We start from the raw sequence: 21419 nt of genomic DNA, 5'->3' as shown, positions 1-21419 counted from the left end.
TTCCATTACTTGAAACTGTTTGGATGCCGAGTCGATTGGGGTGGGTGGGACGATCGATAATGGCAAGAGTTTTCTCGTCGCGTGTCAGTTGTCGCCATAGGAATAACCTGTCGCTAATATCTCGCGAACAAACGCGATTTTTTGTACTTGTGTATACGTTTCGAAAGTTCATCACAAAATGATCTTTTAAAGGTGTGTATAATAAGTAAAAATTCGCGATGTTACCGGTACATTAATATGAGCACGGTATTTGATAGTCCTACATGTAAGACCTTGACGCTGATATTTATGTTTTGGGCGTCAGGGTCTTACTGCCTAACTAACAGCGTTGTGTAGTGTGTTTGGATGTCGACTAACATCGTAACGAAAGTCTCAACTAATCGGGAATATCTCACTGGCAACTAAAATAACGGAGCTTTTCTACAGAGTAAAGTTATAATGTTTTAGTTGGACTTTACTTATTCTGATGTCTTTTCTCTAATAAATTCAAATTCTCACAAAAGAAATGGAGCTGTTTTCAAGTTGGCCTACATTTTAGTTGACTGGAAAGTGATGAAAGCTGGGAATGCTGTATTCGGGTTAAGTTGAAATATTATTCTTTAACAAAATGAATAAAAATATATTATGTCTATTGGAACTGTAAAGCAACATTTTGTTTCATTCAAGAAACATATCCACCACATGAACCTACTTAAACATACTTCGGCATACCTCGACTACCGTCGTATTGCAACAAATTCAAATATATGTCAACGGAACATGAAAATGTGTTCATTTGCTAGTGTCATATTTTCATTCCACCAGGATAAAGACAGCACAGTAAGTATATTAACAACACATAAATTAGTGGAAGAGTGTCGATAAATGCTGCCAAATGTGTGAGATATTCCTGAAAATTTGACTATTCGTTCTGATGTCAACAACATCGGAACATGCTATACAAGGCCGTTATTTGGATAGTAAGACATAACACTAAAACAAAACCAACATGTGCTATGTCTTACATTGTAGGACTAGGTATTTGAAAATGCATTTTCAAGGTGTAATATTAACTTCTTTGGATTTATCATGGTCTCATTATTTCATTTTTATATTTTCCCCCATAAACCCTAAGATAAAGCTGGCCAGAAGTTGAAATCTAAAAATATCTGGTCATCAAAATGTCCAACCATTGGAGTTAAACAGTTTTCTCCTCACCTAATAGGAATTTGCAAAAAGGTAAAAAATGCAAACATTTTTTAAAATAATTCCTTAAAATGAATAAATGTTAAGGTATTAATGAATTTATACTGGTAAATAAAAAAAGATGTATTCATATTTTAACTATGTATGCAGTGCCAGATTAAACCCTGTGAAGGCCCTTAGGCAGTAAAAATCTTGGGGCCCACCTCACAAATTATCTCCTAATATGTTTTTAATTTTACCAACCAGCAATAATAATAAACCAATTTTATTACACAAAACAAATATTAACAATTATTAATGTTATTAAACAAATTAACATTTTTTGTTATTAAATATTATATTGTCACGGGGCTCCTGAAAGGTGAGGGGCATATATGCCAGTGCCTACTCTGCCTATTTGGTAATCTGGCACTGTATGTATGTATGGTAATGCATTTTCTCAGATTCACTTTTTGGTTTGATTTACTTCCAAAATTTAAACATGATCCAGATGAGTGAGTCAAAAGTGCAAAATACATGTTACTGTCCATTGTTTTAATTTCACGGATATATATTGTCAAGATTAAGAACGGTTAAGTTGTATTTATAACAGTGTAGGTTGGCGCTGACAGTTGCCAAAGTAGCAGTCCAGGAGTTCATACCTCACAAACTGGTGATCAGTCATACTAAAATTGCATATCTACTGTTTGAAAAGTTATGAATTAGCCATATGTTGTCCTATTTTTAGTTATAAAAAATGATATAAATTTGCAGTGTACTGTAACATATTTTCGAGCCTTGAGAATGATGTCATTAAGTAACTGTACTACTTCCGTCATGCTGGCAATGCATCTTCTGGTTTGGATTACATGTCTGATTCAAAATTCAATTTCAGGCAATGCGCAACAGCTCAGATTTTCAAAAATATCTCAGAAAAGGGTAAAATTCTTGCTCTTTCTAAAAAATATATGTGTAGAGCATGTATTTGACCAAATAAGAAGATAAAATGCATTTAAATATTTTGTCCTACCTTGACACAGTTTAAAATGCACGCTAAAATTAAAATAATGCCACATACATAAGATTTGTTTTTTTTTTTACTTAACATAATAAACAATAATTCCATGCAAGATGTTATAACCTTAACCCAGGGTCTGGAGCTAAAAGAGCCCTGTTCTGATCTCCGGTCCTAATGTTAATTTTCCAAAAGCATATTACAGTTATCCTCTCCTTGAGCATAGCTACATTACTGTCATAGTAAATGTCATACAGGTCATGTGTGCACATTTATTCACCTTAAATTAAGGATACATTGTTGTTTTATAATATAATAACAAATTTTGTTGAACCAAAGTCTATTCAATCCTGATTTTTGAATGCTTTTCACCATAACTGTTATCAAGAAACTTTCAGATGAAAATTATCGATCACTATGGCTTTTACATTGGAGGCCAGGTACTAAACTGGGTCAAGAATAGATCCCGTCAAGTCTAATGGTCACAATTTAAGGTAGTACATGTACCAATTTGTTTATCAACCTTTGTAGCCATCATTGTGACATCACAGCGTGTGACATTCAATCCAGGTTGTATTGGATCACACCTTTTGGTCGATCTTGTCCAAAAATGTCCAAGTACTTTAACATTGATTTTACAGTTAGTACTTCTCGGGATGTGTACTTAATGACCTTCCAAAGGAACACTGATGTATGAGGATCTAAATAAAGTGAATAATTGCCATTAATAAAAAGGTATGTAGAATCAAATTATGAAACGTGACCCATTACTGCAGTAATCTAAGTTGAATGCGTACATGATCTGTTTGGCTTTTACTATAGCTTCAGTGCGACAGCTGATACACGGCGATAACTTGTCCTTGACCATTATGGATTCAAAATTTTTACCCAACAATTACAGCCACATACATGTGGATCGAGTATTTCAGGTAGGTGTTATTTTGAAGGTAGCCACTCAGTATTGAAGATAATGTGGATCTTCGTTCTTTTACCAGTACAGGTTATGCATAGAGACTGCCATTTTACAGCCCTTTCGAACAGAATGCACACCACTTTAAATGTATCATTCACCCTTGTTGATTTCCCATTGGGGGTTTTAAACAAGGTATTCAGTAAAGGTGTAACGATACACCGATTTATGGGTAATTTGTGATACAGACTACCTGAAATGGTATGTCGCAATACGAGTATAGTAATACCAGTAAACCGTTTTGTTTTCTTCACCAACATCAGCCTGTCTAGAACTAGCTTTGAGCACACCAATGTCTTTTATTAGGCTTAATGTAGTTACCAAAATGGCGACTTCTGTGTATGAGCTAGTGAAGAACCTAAGAGCAAAGAGTTCAGTTTGGAATAATTTTTCACTAAAAATGGAGTTTAGCACTAATACAAAACTGTCACTGTGTGTAATATGTATAAAACTGAAATCAGGTGGTACAACAAACCTCTCGACTCATTTACGGCATCACCATCCATCAGTACTTTCCATAAGAACTGTGCAACAGAGTGACACAACCTCTAACGCAGTAGCTGAAGATTCTATTAAAAGTGTATGTATCTCAGAATGACAACCAAAGATTGCGGATATACTAGGTGCACAGACTAAATACAAATCTTCAGTACCAAGGTCCACAGCTATCACTTGTGCCATTGTTAGTTTCATTATTCATGATTTGCGGCCGTACAGTGTTGTTTCAAAGAAAGGATTTTTAAACATGGCATCTGTGCTTTATCCACTATATGTTGTGCCATCTACACAGGTCTTCTCTGAGAAAATTATCTCCGATATGTATTTACAAGTCAAGGAAGACGTAAAATCATGCTTCTAATTAGCATCTAAAGTTCCGTTAACAACTGACAGTTGGACTTCCAGAGCAACGTAATCATATGTTACAGTAACTGCATGTTTTATTTCTCTTGATTGGAAACTTCAGATTTAATGTGCTACAAACACGGGCTGTACCTGAGTCACACAGGTGCAAATATTGCTGCAGTTCTGTTGTCAGCTGTTAATGAATGGGAAATTCCATCCAATCCTCCACTGGTAACTGACAATGCTTAAAACATGGCTGTTGCAGCATCAGAAGCAGGATGTAACCCACATATTGGTTGCTTTGCAAACACTAGATTTAGCCAGAAAGGCCTGAAAATTAGGATATTAGGAGACTTTTTGGCAGGATCAGAAGATGGTTTCATTTTCTTCTTCATATTTTAGTAAATGCAAAAAATTGCTCCTTATTACAGTACATAATATGCAAAATCAACATTCAAGTCATAAATGCTATCAATGACCAATACGTATTGATATGTATCGCAATACAGACATGTCATATTGCAATACATTTTTTCCTGGCAGTACTCACCCTTAGTATTCGGGGCATTTAGGCAAGTTGTGCTTAATTTCTTTGCAACTATATCCCAGATTGAAACAGTACATAATTAGTTACACTGAACTGTGAACATTTTCAGTGTGTGCTTCGCGTTGCTTTTTTAGCCCATCCTCATGAAAAATTTTAGGCCAACTTTCAGAACCAAGGTTCCTGTGGTAACTTGAAGTTAGAATTTCGAAACATTTGATTGGAAAATTACGGGGGAAAAATTGTGACTAAGAAAACTTTATTTTCATTGACATGCATGATCAGTACATATTCATTTAGTCACTACTTTATGTGTGCATTTATAAATATTGCACCCAGATGTAAACATGTATCTGCCATGTTCATTTTTATCACTATTTCTGATGCAACATCAGTGTTTTTTTTTTATTAAAAAAAATGTCAAGTTTGTTGAGCATTTATTTTGGGGAAAATTATTGCATCTAGAGACATTACTAGTCTTGAATCAGGAACAAAAGTTTTCATTGTAGCAGTAGATATTTTGTTAATCTGATTGTTAGCTGATCATTTTAATTCATTCATTTTCTATACTATTTTTACCCATTGATTTTGACATCCATCCTCATGGACAATACAGTTGTCCAATAGTAATAGATAAGTGCCATGCAAGCCTAAAATTTTCTGCAAACTGTTTACACACATTTTTTGTTGAATGAAAATGTCCATTTAAAAAAATATTTTTCAATAAGACTGTATTACATCAATCAGATCATACAGTCCATTTGATTTTTGACATACTGCTTGGGGGAAAATATTGTTCAGTTTTGTCAGCCTGTCGGCCATTTATGCTGTTTGTTTTTTTAGATGATAATTTTGCTCTTGTTTGTTTAGACATTCCATTCAAGGGCAAGATTCTCATTCTGTCACAGAATTCATTTTTCTGGTCATCACTGCTATTGAAAATGTTAGCATCAGAATTCTTGTTTGGTCAGGATAGGAATCAGTCAGTATTATTAAATGATTGCTCCTTTTGTAGAGAAGGTCAGCAGTGCTGTATCCTAGCTTAGGTTACAGACATTTGTTTTGATATGATCTTAAAATGTCAGACGTAAAACAAACAGCTGTGACCAAGACTAGTGGAATTGATATCCTTTAATTAGATAAACATTTTATGATTAGTAGAACTGGTAAATTGTTAGGAGTGCTGGGTTATTTTGTTTAAAGATATTTATTGACTCTTATCATATAATGAATGGAAGGGAGGATTTCATGCTGTGCCCTGGGGTGGAGGAGGGCAATGACTATAAAAATATGTTGTGCCAGGAGTTTCTGTGACTAAACAAATGTTTTTAGAGCTCTCAACAGAATTTCAGGATGAGTAGTCCAGGGCTCTTTACTCCTGGAACTTGAGTCCCCCAGCCTTTATCTGAGAGTCCCTGGTTTACACTGGTTAGTCCCTCACTGTCAAAAGGATAGAAAGGAAAACGAAAAGCATGTGCTTATTATTTTAATAATATCAGATTGAATTTTTAGCCATTTATAATATCACACTTCAAAAGCAAATATTTTTTCAGTATATGTTAAGTTAAAACATTATACATATACCTTGATAATTTATTTCTACAATATCATCTCCATTTCCACCAAAGAAATTTATATGAGTAAACACTTGGCATTTAACTGTGTATATATATATATATATATATATATATATATATATATATATATATGTGTGTGTGTGTGTGTGTGTGTGTGTGTGTGTGTGTGTGTGTGTGAATTGCCATCATTATATTAAAGAAGGAATGAAAAAATATACCAAGCAGCATAGAAGCAAAAACAAAAGAAGACGAAACCATGTTTTATGAGTCTGTTATGATTTAATGTACATGATGGATTAAAGTGAGGATACAATAATCTTGTGTGGAACGTTTTAGTTATTATTCTGTTTTCTTCTTATGCTAAATACACTTAATTATGTACTTTGAATAGGATACTACTGCTAATAATAAAATATGCAACAAATGTATGTCATAATCAAGTTTGAGAGCTGAACTTGCCTTCAGCAGTCACCTTTTTACAATCACTACTTTGACTGTTACCCATGGGTAGTTGCTGAAGACAATGCTTTTATTTTTGAGTGATTATCACTGTGTACTTTTCAATATTCTGATTCTCAAGATTCATACAAAGTGTACATGGGTCAGTATTCAATCAATTCTGCAGTATAAGAAAGTGAGCAGGAACAGCCATGCTTCAGATTTTATAATAGTAGATGCAGTGCTAAAAAAATCAGAATTTGACACCCATGGCCCCTCTAGTTTTAGGTCGGGTCTGCCCTGTATTCTAAGTGAGGTGCCTGTTGGGCTTGTCAATTTTTTAAAATTTTGCCTAAGGAATCTTTGTGCTTATGAAGTGTGTAATGTATTTTCAAGATGTTAACATACCTGCTGTAACATGGTGCAATCTAAATCATATCACCACTGTCTTACATGAAATTGAGATATGATTTTAATCATATTGAAGCATGGTGTGTCTTGCTAAAATTACGATTTTGTACTCCCAAAGTCCCTGGCACAGTCATGTTTTGAGAAATACAATTTTCAATATTCAATGCCTCCCCAAAAAACCTCTTTCATTACATGTCCATTTCATGTATCATGTATAAATGATAAACAGTCATGGTTGGAGCTGATGTTAAACTATCCCTTGGGCAGTTTATATAGCTGCGATAAAGGCAAAGCAGTCAATTATAACCCACCTTTTCACATATTACTTAATTGGCTGAAAATAGCTAGTGTGATGTGTTTGAAGGCAGCATTAGGTGAGTCCATTGTGCTAATTTGCATAGGTAGGATCAGGAAGTGGATCAACCCATTATGGGTAAATCAAAGAGATACTATTACATATTATTGCTTTGAATGAAAATGTTTAAGCCGTATGTATTATATTTTTGACACGTTTGTAAACAGTGGCAGTGTTTCCTCGAAGTCAGATTTTACTGCATATATAGAATGCAAAGCACGCTCATTTCATTTGTCAGAATAGTGTTCAAGTATAATTAATTTTTGAACCTGAATTAGGTTAACAATCAGCAAAACCCAACAAAATTAAATTTCAGAACTCTTGGTTGACGGAGTTTTGCTTTGTCAAGCATGAGAGCGTAATGATGAACACTAATAACACTTGCATTACCTTAAAACACCTTTGAACCCTATTGAATTTATATTTGTATTGTAGCTATTGCAACGTTGTGTGATAATAGTAAAAATGGATAAATTTTCGTCATGTGGAAATTGGAGTCCAGGCTTGTGGAATTTCAGTCAGGTCTTGTGGGTTTATTTAAGTCACCATCCTGGGGCCTGTGTCTAAAAAAATTTCTTTGATCTCTACTAGATGAGAGTACTGATGAATCTAAAGTATACATAAAATGTTTGTTAGCAGAGTCAAAGGTTCTAGCCATTCACTGCCTTGACACTGTTTTATTCCAAATGGGACCAAAGAGACAAGTGTAAGATTGTTAAATTATTTGACTTTAGCTAGAGAAGTCACTTTAGTTGTAACTGGGAAACACAATGGTTGGTGCAAAGTTATATCTAAACCACTGTTCTAATATTATACAGCTGCACTGTGTAGTGTACAGACTGGCATGGATAGCAGGTCAGGCATGTAAAGATGTTACCTTATTCTTTGACTACATGTTTACATCTGAGCAAGATTTTAGGTTCTAAGGCAACTCGTCAGTGTGATACAATGATCTGAGGGAAATCGAAGCTGTGATGGAGGGTGTGGATGTGCAACATGTCACAGTGAAAGAATCAGCAGGTTTTAGATGACTTTTCGTAGAGGCACCACCAGTCAAGGCAGTGTCTGACATCTACCCAGCTCTTAATGCTCCCATGGAAAATAAGGCAGCCAACAGCACATCAGAAGCTAAAACTCTTTTCAGTCAAGTGAGGAATGTAAACTTTATCCCTACCACAGTCTTCATGAGCTAGCCTATGTGTTGTGCATGGTTGAGAAGTTGTCTCAGATGTTCCAGATGGTCATTGCAGATATTTCTGCTGTTAATATTATGATAGACGGTACCATAGGAAAGCTGGAACAATTGAAGACTAATAAAGAAAAGAAACTTGTGAATGGAGATGAATTGATTGATAATGGAAGCTGTTGTGCTGTGAAGATGTATGATGAACAGTAGGCTAGGATCCAGTATCCAGGATCAGGTAGCTGAGCTATTGGTTATCAGAAAAACCTGATTTCAAAGATGGTGTCATGGTTCCTTAAGGACTTGAAGCACATTTTCCTGCTACTCAATAGTATCTTCAACCATGACTGCATTTCCAGAGACTTGTCAATAGATAGTTATGAAATTGATGCGCTCACAAAACTTGTAGCACTTTATGATCAGGAGACAGAAGTTGTTAGAAGTGAAAGAATAGAGAGAGTTGTTGTTGTTGTTCTAGGGTTTAATGCCATTTGCAGCACAAGATAGGCTATACATGGCGGCCAGTATAGCTGGTGGAGGAAGAACCCTGGAAGAATAGAGAGTTGGTGGTAAAATTGCTTGTAGGGATGAGTCTGCAGGATGCATGCTTGGCAGTGTGCAAGAGATATACTTAGACTTTTTTTCAGACTAACTGCTGCTGGTTTAACCTGTAATGTCAAAGACTTGTGAGTGAGGTTTCTTATCACATAATCATATCAGGACAAAGGGCCGTGGATGTTTAAAAAAATAAACTTGTAATGAAATTGGTGAGGATACTGGAGGAAGGTCCAGAACTCTAAGGATTTTGGTCATAAACCTGATGTGGAGAACTTTAAGTTTGAAAAGAAAGTGAATGCAGCATGATGTGTTGCTTAAAGAATGAAAAAAGTGAATGGAATATGGTCATTTTTTCTTTTCTTCCAGTGTCTTGGAAGATTTATGAAATGGCATTAAGCTTATTAAATAGATCAGTATAGAAGAAAAAAGTAGCTTATCTCTTCTTTGATGCCTTTTAGTTGCACATGGAAGTTAAAGAACGGTGAGATAAATTCATTGTGAAGTGTTGACATTGTAACTACAAAAAATCACAATGATCACTGTTCTCAATTGCCTTAGCTGTGGGACTCTTGCTTTTAGGGCTGGTCATTTCAAAATCCTGCTGAGAACTCTGTATGTGGACAGATCAGTTGTATGGCTTGCTGGAGTGTCACCCCCCCCCCCCCCACCCCCCCATGGATGGAAGTGGAAAGGACCTCCTTTTTTATTGTCATCACAAGTCAACTGTTTCATTCCCATGAGGGGTCTGATACATGTACACTTTATGCAAGTATTAAAATTTACAGATAGACCTGGCCAATGTGGGTATGTGAGAAAACTTGCTAGTAGCTTCTTGTGGTTCGGTATTTTGTCCCAGGTTCTTCCTCCAACATTAATACTGGCCGCCATACATAGCCTATCGTGTGCTAAAAAATGGCATTAAATCCCACAACAACAACAACAACTACAGATAGACCTGGAATGGTCAAATTAGAGGGATAGCTTTGTGCATTGAAGTTACCAGGTTAAAGAATTCTCTTCGTCTGTCAGTATTGAGGTGAAAGATGTGAATAGGTTCATTACCCAAACCAAAGTGTAACAAAATAAAATAATGAGGAATTTTTTCTTTAATTTTCAGTTAGCGGCCTTTCAGAAAAAGAAAAGCAGGAAGAAAAAGAAAGTCAAAGATGGTGACACCACAATGCTAGGAATAGATGTTGGTGAGGTATCTGACGTCAGCTCAACATCGGAGATGTCAAGTGGGGCAGAGACCCAGTCAAATGAAGATGTAAGCAAGCCATTTTCATTTCAGGTTCAGTGAATGACAATTCAATAATAATAATAATAATGTGGACTTTTTATTGTGCCTAACCTTTAGAAGCTCTAGGTGCTTTACAACATTAGACAACACCTATAACATAAAAAAACATAAAGATATGATTACAAAAACAAACACCATGAAATTAGAAAACATAAAAACATGCTGAAAATATTTAAGGTAGGAAACATTATTAGGTCTTTAAATTTGTTCTTGCAGTTGAAATAGGTAAGTTTTAAGTGTACTCTTGAAGAGGATCACTATGTCTTTGTGTCTAAATTCATTGGGCAATTCGTTCCACGTTGCAGGGCCCTGGTGTGCAAAAGAATGTTGTCCATATTATTTTGTTTTCATAGTGGGAAAAATAGATGCATAGCAAAATTTCATATAATTAGCCCAATTTTTATATTGAGGGAAAAGCAAATATTGAATTTTTTGATGATTTTTTTACCTAAATTATCCTTGCAAGGCTAGCATGTCAAAATTGGAATTGTGGCCCCCTGTGGTCTAATTGACTCGTGCATTTTGGGAGAAAGCCCTGTCCACTAATTTGTACCTTTTTTATATAGTTTAGGTTCTAATCTAGAATTTGCATCTCGCTGTTTGAATTTGTTACAGTTTCCTTCAACATAGGTGCTCTCAAATGTGATAGAAAGTCTTCTTGTTAAATCAAGAGAAAACTGAAAAGAGTAGCAAGAGGTAGATTGCCACATATTTGCTTAAGAGGGCTGTTTAGTGGACATTTTTCCTGTTAATTTTTATCCAAGTAGTAGGGATGGTTTTCAAATCAAAATGTGATAGTTTCGAAAAGGCAGAAGTTGATGACAGTTTATATTATCTGTTACATGATACATCTAGTTGATTGATAAATAATGCTGGAACAAAAAAACAAGTTATTAATATCCATTTGTTGTTCCTTCTGTCAGGCACACATTCTGATTACTGCAACTAATCCCTCATTATCTTATTGCTATGAAACTTGGCAGATATAGTGATCATCACCTGAATTTAATCACATTTGATGGAAATTACCATGGCAGGAAGACTTTATTTCATGTTTGTATAAATGATGGTGATCCATCTTCAGATTCTTTGAAAAAAATCAACAATTTCTGTTTTCAACATCTTAAAACCTACTAGTCCAGTTTCAAGCAAACTTAGTATGTTGCATCCTAGCATAAAGATCGTTCAACGGGGTTCTTCGTAGGATTTTCAAAGTTGCAGTCCAAGACTTCTTCCTTCAAAAATGTTGTGAGTCACAGACCTGAAAGTTGGAGTCCAAATAACAATACCGTTTTTTTTTAATACAGTAATTCAGAACATTATGCATGTAATCTTGTAAATTGTCATCATATTGCTAATGCCCATTCATTATAGAATATTAAGTATTATAATAAAAGTATCAGATAATTGAGAACATTGATAATTGTGGTTGCTTGTGATGTTACAGCTACAACAAATCTCAGATGTTTTACTTCATCATTAATTTCTTTTACATCTAGAAGTAACAAAGTAAGAGAATATTATTTCTTGTCTATAATAAGTTATCTAATTAGCTTGATTTCCTTTCAAAATTAGTAAACTTGCTATAATCATGGAAGAAGAAACAAATGGCCATATTCAGTTCACTTTTTCATTTCATTTTTAAGCAAAAGACAGCATACTACTGTTATGACTCAGTGGTCTTAAACTAAACAGACAGAAGGAAAACCAACATATTATGTAAAATTCAACAAACAATTTATTTCAATAGAATACAAAGTGAAAATTTAAAAGGAACTTAAAGTCTTGTGAATTAAATCCCAAATAATCTGAAATGTTCTATATAAGTACAAAAATATAGAATGTTCTGAATAATCTTGAATGTGCTGATGTACGGTTAGTCTTGAATGAGTTTTGATTTACCAATAGTCTTGATGTACGACAATAATGTAATCTACAATCTAGAATGTCTTTGAATGAGTCTTTAGTAATCCCAAACTAGTTTTAGTCCAAAAAGACAATGAGCAGTTTGTAATTCTAATGAATAATTTAAGTAATTCCTCTCAGATTATAACTGAACGCAACCATAAGTGACTCCACAGACTGATATTAAAACAGGGATGAATAATTTCTTACCTAGTTCTTTATATACAGACTGTCACCTGACCTATAGCACAACAAAATTGCCCATGATATGGGTCATTTATAATGGAAAATTTCATCAAATATAGTCTGTTAGTTTGCTTCCAGAGAAGTCTATGCCATAAATGTCTTTAAAAAAAAAAAAACACAAGTCGGGTCTGCCAAAAACCTTCACTTAGTCCCGGGCAAAGGACAAGCATACAATATAAATTAAATGGGCATAACACTACACTGCAGGTTTAGGATCTGTTTAATTTTTTACCTCCATTAAGCTCATCACTTTCTTTACAGTTCTCCTGTTTTAAATATCCTTGGTCCTTTGTCTTGATAAAATTATGCAATGATCTTGGTCTTTTGTCTTGATAAGATTATGTGATGAAAAACCTTGCTCACAAGCCACTGATGATGTACATGAAACCAGTAACACTTCAGCTAATACAGACTTATTTGCAGCCTTGTATTTAGCACCAAATAAATAATTTAAAGTTGTCATCAGAAAAGCACATGAATGAGAATTAATTGAAAATTGAGAGTGAATGCCACCAAAAAAAGTTGGTAGGTTGTTCTAAGACTGAGACAGGAAAGAAAATATAATTATTTGAGCCATTGTGAATTAAATATTAATATTATTATTTCTTAGTTAGTACTTTCTAGCATTGGGAGAAATCCTATTTCAGCATTTTGACATGAACTATAATCTATCAACTGCCTGTAAATATTCTGCAAAAACCATCTTTGACAATGCAATTATGATTAAACAATACAAAATATCACAATACCTACTCATGTATTTCTGCCAAAATAATTTGTTGTTTGGTCATTCTTTTTTTTTTGCATATGCCAAAGATCATCAAAATTTAATTAAAAGACTTGAAAGCCACTAATGACTACCTCTGATCCATGTATTACTTTCACACTTCATAAAACATCTTTAATCTCTCCCAACAGTATGGTAATTAGTGCATGTTGTGTACACATTAGTCTTCGTTATTTGAGTGTACTGGTATAACAGTTCCCGTACCTCAGAAGACTGGTTTCTGTAATGTGGGGATAGCGTGCTCAGATGTATTGATTTTTTTTGTTTGGTCACCCCCCCCCCCATTAATCTTTTATTTTTAAAAGAGGTTGTCTAGATTTCAGCAGTAAAATGGTATGTGCTGTAGACTACCTTTAAATGTTTTGTTTTTGTCCTACTTCTGGTAGAATCATGTGTGTTGATGGGCAATCAGACACCAATGTTTGATTAAAAGTTAATACAGTCAAGTCATAATTTATTCCATATTCCTCTTTTTATCATAAATAACAGATTATTTCAGCTCTGTCCAGTTCATATTGATGATGCGTATGTGTGATATTATTGGCTGATAAGGTGTCAACAGTAGTCTATATTAAATGCTGATCACACATACAGTCAGTTTGTTATGGACAATGTTTGCTTTAATAAATTATGCCAGATACGAATCAGTGGTATTTAATATTGATGCTCAGATCAATCAGTGTCATAAAAATACACAGGTTGAAATTACCAGCATCAGAAATGAGTTAGGTTAAATTCCATCATCAAAACACGAGGGTTCTCATCTGCTGAGAACATCTAATTATAATTAGTCTCTTGGTCAAATCAATAATTGGGCACCATCATTTGATTAATCTGGTGTCTTAATCTCCTTGTCTGCTAAGATCTGTTCTATGCAACTTTACATAGGGCTCTAGGAATCTGAATGGTCAAAGGCACTTGCCTTTAAAGATCACTTCTGTTCATGCGAGTTCAACATTTGTATGTGAGAAAGCTTGCCAGTAGTGGTGTTATGTGGGTTAGTGGTTCTTTCTATGGTTATCCTGGGTTTGTCCTCTACTAAAATTCCCTTGCTGCTAATATAGTCTATCATGTGCCTAAAATTGTTGTTAAACCCCACAAAAAACCCAGAAAGTTTTACCTACTCACTTTACATTCAGTTGAACTCAGTGGGCAATAGCCTGTAAGCTGCATAATTGATACTTCCTGCAGGAATGAATTTAATGAAAGAGATTTCCCCCGAAAAAACTTGTGTACCAAGGATTCAGCTATTGGAATTTTCATAGGTCCAAAACTAAAACTATTAATGTTTTTGTGGAATTCTGTGTCATGGACAAGCCTGTTTCAGGTTTATACATATTATGCTGATCCACCATGAAGTATGTACGAAGTATGGCCAATATTACTTAAGTACAGGGTTCTCACGCTACCGTGAAATCGAGAAAAAGCCGGAAGAGATGATAACAAAAATTTCCTGACCGTGAACAGCCCTTGAGTTTTGCAAATATTGATGAAAGTCAGGAAAAACCCGGGAATTTTCCTCCACAACTTGACGCCCGAAACAATTATGTAATTGAGTCGTAACTGAACTGATCGTGCGTTACATTTATCGGGTTCTAACCAGAATATTATTAGGAGGATGCAGTATGGATATTTAGTGTGCTTGCCATAAATATATTTGTTGAGACAATCCAAACACTCAGTGGATTGGATTTGTCTTGTAGACCATTTGTTTCAGAGACAGTACGATATTCATATCTTTTTTTTATTATATGGAAGGTATGAAAGCCAGTCTAGCATCACAAGAAGAGAACATGGTGGCATCAAAGCATAGCCGCTTAGCAGATGGGCCAGCAAACTTAAACATTGTTAAATCGAGTTATACCTTTTTTGTGAGGAATCAATCTGTTTGGGATTTACTAATAATGGAATGTAGTCTCTAGTGTAAAGTACTAAAAGCATCTCTGAGACACACCAATCAAATTTATCGTATTACAGTGGAACCTGTCTTGAAAGACCACCCCTTCTGCCAAAACATAATGGTGTCTCCTGACAGGTAGTCTCTCATAGCAGGTCATAATACAATATGATCAATAAATCTGTACATGGAGAACCTGGTCTTTCAAGACAAGTGGTCTCTCATAGCAGTGGTCTCTCAAGACATGTTTTACTGTATATTTATCGAAGTATCAGAATTTCTTTACAGATTTAACTATGTGCTATAAAATCATTTATTTTAAAACCCATGGCTAAGTTCTTTTCATTTATTTGCACTGAATTATTGCTAAAAACATGACTGCACTTGTAATTGTTGCATATTTTGGAGTAATTTTGGTTCAGCAGAGTTTGATGGTTGCTACTATTGCCTGAACATTTGAAATTTATTTGCTATTAACTAATCATGCTAACGGGTGCCTGGGTATTCTTGTACCTGCCTGTTAATAATAACCTGGGTAATAAAATGAACAACCGGGTACATGTTTAAAACAAAAAAAGTTCAGGCTCATGTTGTGTGAGAATTTATTCATCATCACAGGGGCTCGTATGGCTGCTTACGGTTTACTTTTCATCCATGTACTATAGTATAATAATTCAAGGGAGAACACTTCTGTCCTTTCTTGTGCAACCTATTTAAGAATCAATGCTGATATTTAAAGCTAGACTACTCTAACTTCGTGCCTGTCCATAGTTTTACACCATTTATCTCACGACTTAAACGAGCTTTTTATGAGATCCTGATGACATTAACTAGGTCAATACCGTTCATTGACAGTAAGTACTGATTAAGAAATATTCGAAGATGTAAAATTTAAGTACATACTACATTTCAATTAAAAGAAAGCACAATATAAATGTCCAGTTTAACTAATGCCATTTTTGGTTCAAGTTTATGGCTCTGTAGCAAGTATTAGCTGTTCAAGTCAGGGCCACTGATCTCATGTTTCATTACTGGACTCCTTTTTTATTAGTGGGGAAACCCAAGACATTTTTGTCACGCCAAAGGCAGCACAAACGCTTAGTTTCCATAACATGCACTTCTTATACCATGTTAGCAAAAAATGAACGAAATGGACAACTATACAGAATGCAATTTTTCGCTGAAATATTTCAATATAAGGAAATCTTTGTTTTTTAATAACACTGGAAAAAATCTAATTTATATGTGTAAATATGGTAATGTTTGCATTAATTTTACTTGAAACAGTTTCCAGAAAACAGGCAGGATTCTTGAATGTAAAATCACTTGTCATAGATTAATTCTATTTTGATACAACATATGTAGCAGACCAGTTTAAACTGAAAATAAATGGCACCAGATAACATACAAAAACATGCTGTATCAATGTGACAGTTGGATGTGATATGACCTAAAAAATATTAGAGGAGGGAATTTCTTAAACTTCAAAACATGTTACACTAGACCGATGTTAAGGGATGAACCATGGCAGGGTGAGGATACTATAACAGTTATTATTTGTGGACTTTATGACTATTTATGAAAGTTACTATAGTCAACAGTTTTGACATAGACTAGTTAAAGGTAGTGTTAATGCATAAATAATGCATCTATTTCTTTTGTGTCTATACTCTTGTATTAACTACTAATCCTCATGGATTTAGCCAATTTGTGACACAAATTTTAACTGCAGATCCAGTTAAGTAGCAAAAATAAATGTATCTTAATTAAAACAAATATGTTTTTCATACAGTTTTCTGTAATTTATGACTTGTAATATAATGCTCTTTTTATGCTCAGATTACGATTTCCCCCCACTTATATTAGTAATAAATTACGCTTATACCTCTATTGGGAGTTGGTGTCTGTGAAACTACAAAAAAGCAGTTCAGATTCAATTTAACACAATTTCACTTTGATCGGGTAACTGATCGTTAGGATTGATGGGTACCCAGTAGAAATTTCCGAAAATGTTGACATCTCTGTTCACATATTATTTTAAAGCATTTCATATATTCAATGCCATTTTCATTCTCTCAAAAGTTTTGATATGTGTGAGTTTGCATTCACGAGCCGACATATGTCAATTAACAGGTAAGAGACATCAGGCCCACCTGGGCATCTTGTTGTGGGGATCACTTTGAAAATTGCTCTATACAGTATAAACATTCCATCAATGTTTGACGTGACCAATGTATCCTATTTTTATTTCAGAGTGACCAACAATCATTGAGTGGCTTGAGTGATGATGAGACTCCAAAAGAAGTGAGTATACAGTAAACTCTCCATGACAGTCATCTGTCCTAGACAGTTATTTTCTAAGTTCATCCTTGAGCCAGATAGAAATATTGGTGTGCTTCTCCCACCCTGCACACACACACCCCAACTTTGTTGATTCTTGTCTCTGCTCTTTATGGTTTTCTTTGCCTCTGTCTTTAAAAAAATCACTAAAATATCTCCTTAAAACTGTGTTGGTTTGTTGGTCAGTATATATGTAGATTTGTGTTAAAGCTTGATACACCTATAAATGTCATTTTATCTGATTTTATTTGCAAAAGAAATGACACCTTTAATTTCATCAGAGTCTATTGGTCCTTGGTTTAATAGGCACCTCTGTATGAAATGCCTAGCTTGAAGACTAAATCCAACTAGGTTCTGATATATTTTTACAGGCATCTCTGTATGAAATGCCTAGCTTGAAGACTAAGTCCAACTAGGTTCTGGTTTATTTTTATAGGCAACTCTGTATCAAAATGCCTAGCTTGAAGACTTAAGTCCAACTAGGTTCTGATTTATTTTTATAGGAACCTCTGTATAAAATACCTAGCTTGAAGACTAAGTCCAAATAGGTTCTGATTTAATTTTATAGGCACCTCTGTATAAAATGCCTAGCTTGAAGACTAAGTCCAGCTAGGTTCTGATTTTTGATATAGCATCTTGATTTGGTTCTGCACATCCATTCGTACTTTCACCGGTTTGTCTGTCAGTTTGTCAAGAGAAGCTTGTTAGCAAGATTCACATTGCATAGACAAATGTTGTTGTTGTGGGGTTTAACGCCATTTTTCAGCACAAGATAGGCTATACATGGCATCCAGTATTAATGGTGGAGGAAGAACTGGGGAAAACCCCGGAAAGAACCACTGACCCATGAGAAGCTACTGGCAAGCTTTCTCACATACCCACATTGGACAAACCCGAGATTCGAACCCACGCAGACAGAGGTGAGATGGCAGTGATCCGTAATGGTGAGCGCTTTAGACCACTCATCTACTCGGGGACCCCATAGACAAATGAAATTTAGCTAGCATATTTGGATGCAAATGTAGGTAATACTATTAGATGGATATTATGTATGTTATTGCACATCTTCACTTGCCATGGTTCTGATATGATAACCATATCTACACCTTGGCAGATCGAGCAGATACTTTAGTGCTTTGTCCAAGCAACAATCTACACCTTGGCAGATCAAGCAGATACTTTAGTGCTTTGTCTAAGCAACATCTGTTGGATTTCATGAGTTGCCTTCCATAGTATGTAATGCCAACTAACCATTAGTGTGGTGCATTTTACATCAGCCATAAATAGTGGGGGCAATTGATCTAGAAAGGATACTTTGGAAGTTTAACATCAAAAGTATGACTATGTACCAGAGGGAAGCCAAACAGATGTATTTGAGTGAAAGGTATTTGTGCGAACCTGGACCGGCACTGGAAAATTGCTTGTTTATCAGTCCATTCAAGTTGTGTGCTCCCCTAGTCTCGATCATATAGGAACATTGTTCAAATTTGAACAGCATGATTTTGATTGGATTGCCGATGCAGCCAATGAAATTCATCGACCTGAAGGACAGAAATATCCTCTTGATATTTCTTAGGTGTATATTAGGATTATCATATTGTAACCTTGGCTAGCAAAGATGGTCATTACATCAATTTTGACATTTTTTAAAACACATTTTTGAACTTGTTGGGTCTGGATTTGTAAAAATCATTGTTAGTACTATTAAGTAAAACACCGCTTGAGGTAGAACAGTAGAATTTATTAGGCATTGTTGCATTCGTATTTATATGATCAGATTAGTTTAGCAGGTTATTACAGTAATTTTGTATCCTAGACTCCGTGGTTTTGACACACGTAAGCCCTTAACTCTCACCTTTTCAGAAACATACTTCTTAAATTCATTGTTGTATCTCTCATTACTTAGAAACATTAGTTATTTTAGCAAAATACGGATAACAAATGACAGTGATATATTCCTTCAAACTTTTCTTAGAGAACTTTCATCCAGACAACTCCTTGTTGTAAAGATCATTTATTGCATTGCCCATTTTGACGCACCTCAAAGAAGTCCATTTCTTCCTGTGACACTACAGTATTGTACATTTGCACCAGAGAAAATAACATATTGCAGAACAACATTATTAGCAAATAGATAACTCAAGTTTATAGGAAAAATTACATTTAAAAATTCAGTTTAGCACCCCTCAATTATTTCTTATATTTATCATAATCTTCATTTTGGAACAGACTTTGTTGCAAAAAAGCTAAAGTAATCAAATTGGGAGAAATCAAGGTCATTTTATGATACAATTATTTACTCATGATTAAAAATGATTAGATTTAGTATACAACTGTTTTCCAATACTTAATTGGCATTGCAAACACACAGAACCTCAATCTTGGAATGTGCTGATTTTGGACCTTTAAAATTGGTTAGCATCCTTCATAATTTATGTCTTTAAAAGTGAAAATACATGTAATCAGAGACAGAAGACATACTGTTGCAGAAGAAGTTTTTTTTTTCATTTTTATTTATTTCTGACTAATTTATAAATCATAAATTGGTCCAAAAAAGTTAAATACTGAGGTTGTCTTAAAGGCTTTTTGAAAATTTACTGTTAAAGTAAAATTGCTTATTTATCTGATAGAAAATCCTACTTCTATTTTTTGGGATAAGACAAAATATAGAGGATGCTGATTTAATTATGAAATATTTCATAAAATCATATTTCATGTAAATTTCCACAGATTATAATAACTAAAGAAGTACCTCAGAATATTAGTAATGACAGATCCACATAAAACTTTATGATGTACACTGTTCTAAATGGTGATACTGATGCAGTCATCAGCTATTACTCATGTGGTAAACACATGGTGAGCAGCAGACTGGATGTTTATTGTGGCAAGAAGTTGATTTTCCCCGTCACAATAGCTGGTAAAAATTTGTTTTTGATGCCTTTCTGATTGGAAAAAAAGAGAATTAGTAAAATGCTCTTCGTTTCATTTCACAAGTGATGATAATCCAATTTTTGACAAACACTTCATTCTTTGTGACTCCATGTTCATCAGTGTAAACAAATGTTGTTTGTGGATGTGACATCAGGGAAAGACATGTTCTCTAGAGAACTATGAGTTTATGACACTGCATCAAAATAAGGTGTGGGATGATACATATTTTTACGTGTTTATTTAAACTTATTTGGGCTTTGACTGTTTTGACAAAAAAATTTTCGTTATCATTTAAAACCACTTTAGATAAACTAGCTTGTCCTGTTACAATTTCTGAGTAGTAATGTGGTAATAGGATGTACTGGCTAGAATGATTTAATTTGGTAGGCTTATATTTATTGATACAATGTGTAGAAGATCTTGTTCGTTTTTTAGGCCATTACAATAATTTTTGTCATAAAGAACCAGTTTAAACTGCATATTATTCAGCACCTGGTGCGAGTAGGGCATTAGTGGATACCAAAGTTGGGACTTGATACTGGAAGTCATAGACTCAACTCTGCCTCAAGTAAATTGAAATTGCGATCGCTGATGAATTCCTTGGGTCATAGAACAAGCATACCTGTCCCACCCCCACCCAGTTTTCTAGGGCTTTTTAAAATTTCTAATACAAAATATTATAATCTTTTCTGTCAATAATCAACACACATTTTCTGATATATTTAATAAGTGCACATTAATAGCTACACATCAGTTAGAACAGTTGCCATTGCCTGTCATTTTTGACACATCAAAGCACAATATTCTATTGATTAGTGTAACCATGGCTCTTGGTTGGATCAATGTAGTTGGCACTGTTCAGTTGTGTAAAAGTAAGAAGACTGTGCTACATGCATGAAAAATAAGATATTTGAGCTGAACATATAAGTTTTTATTGAATTGCAAATAATAT

At 34.6% G+C, this 21419-nt stretch overlaps 1 protein-coding gene across 9 annotated transcripts in view; it reads left to right on the top strand.

The window, feature by feature from the left end:
• LOC149775988 (uncharacterized) overlaps positions 1–21419 on the top strand; it is a 336196-nt gene that overhangs the window by 181 nt on the left and 314596 nt on the right. For all 9 annotated transcript variants that reach the window (XM_089941197.1, XM_089941195.1, XM_089941196.1 and 6 more), the window contains exons 2-3: positions 10176–10325; positions 17447–17497. In XM_089941197.1, the coding sequence (XP_089797323.1) occupies positions 10176–10325; positions 17447–17497 (201 nt within the window). The remainder of the gene's footprint in view (positions 1–10175; positions 10326–17446; positions 17498–21419) is intronic.

The sequence above is a fragment of the Sinohyriopsis cumingii genome, chromosome 18 (assembly GCF_028554795.1).
Source record: "Sinohyriopsis cumingii isolate HCF-2022 chromosome 18, ASM2855479v2, whole genome shotgun sequence".
Classification (NCBI taxonomy): domain Eukaryota; kingdom Metazoa; phylum Mollusca; class Bivalvia; order Unionida; family Unionidae; genus Sinohyriopsis; species Sinohyriopsis cumingii.
This window is presented reverse-complemented; position numbering and strand designations above follow the sequence as displayed.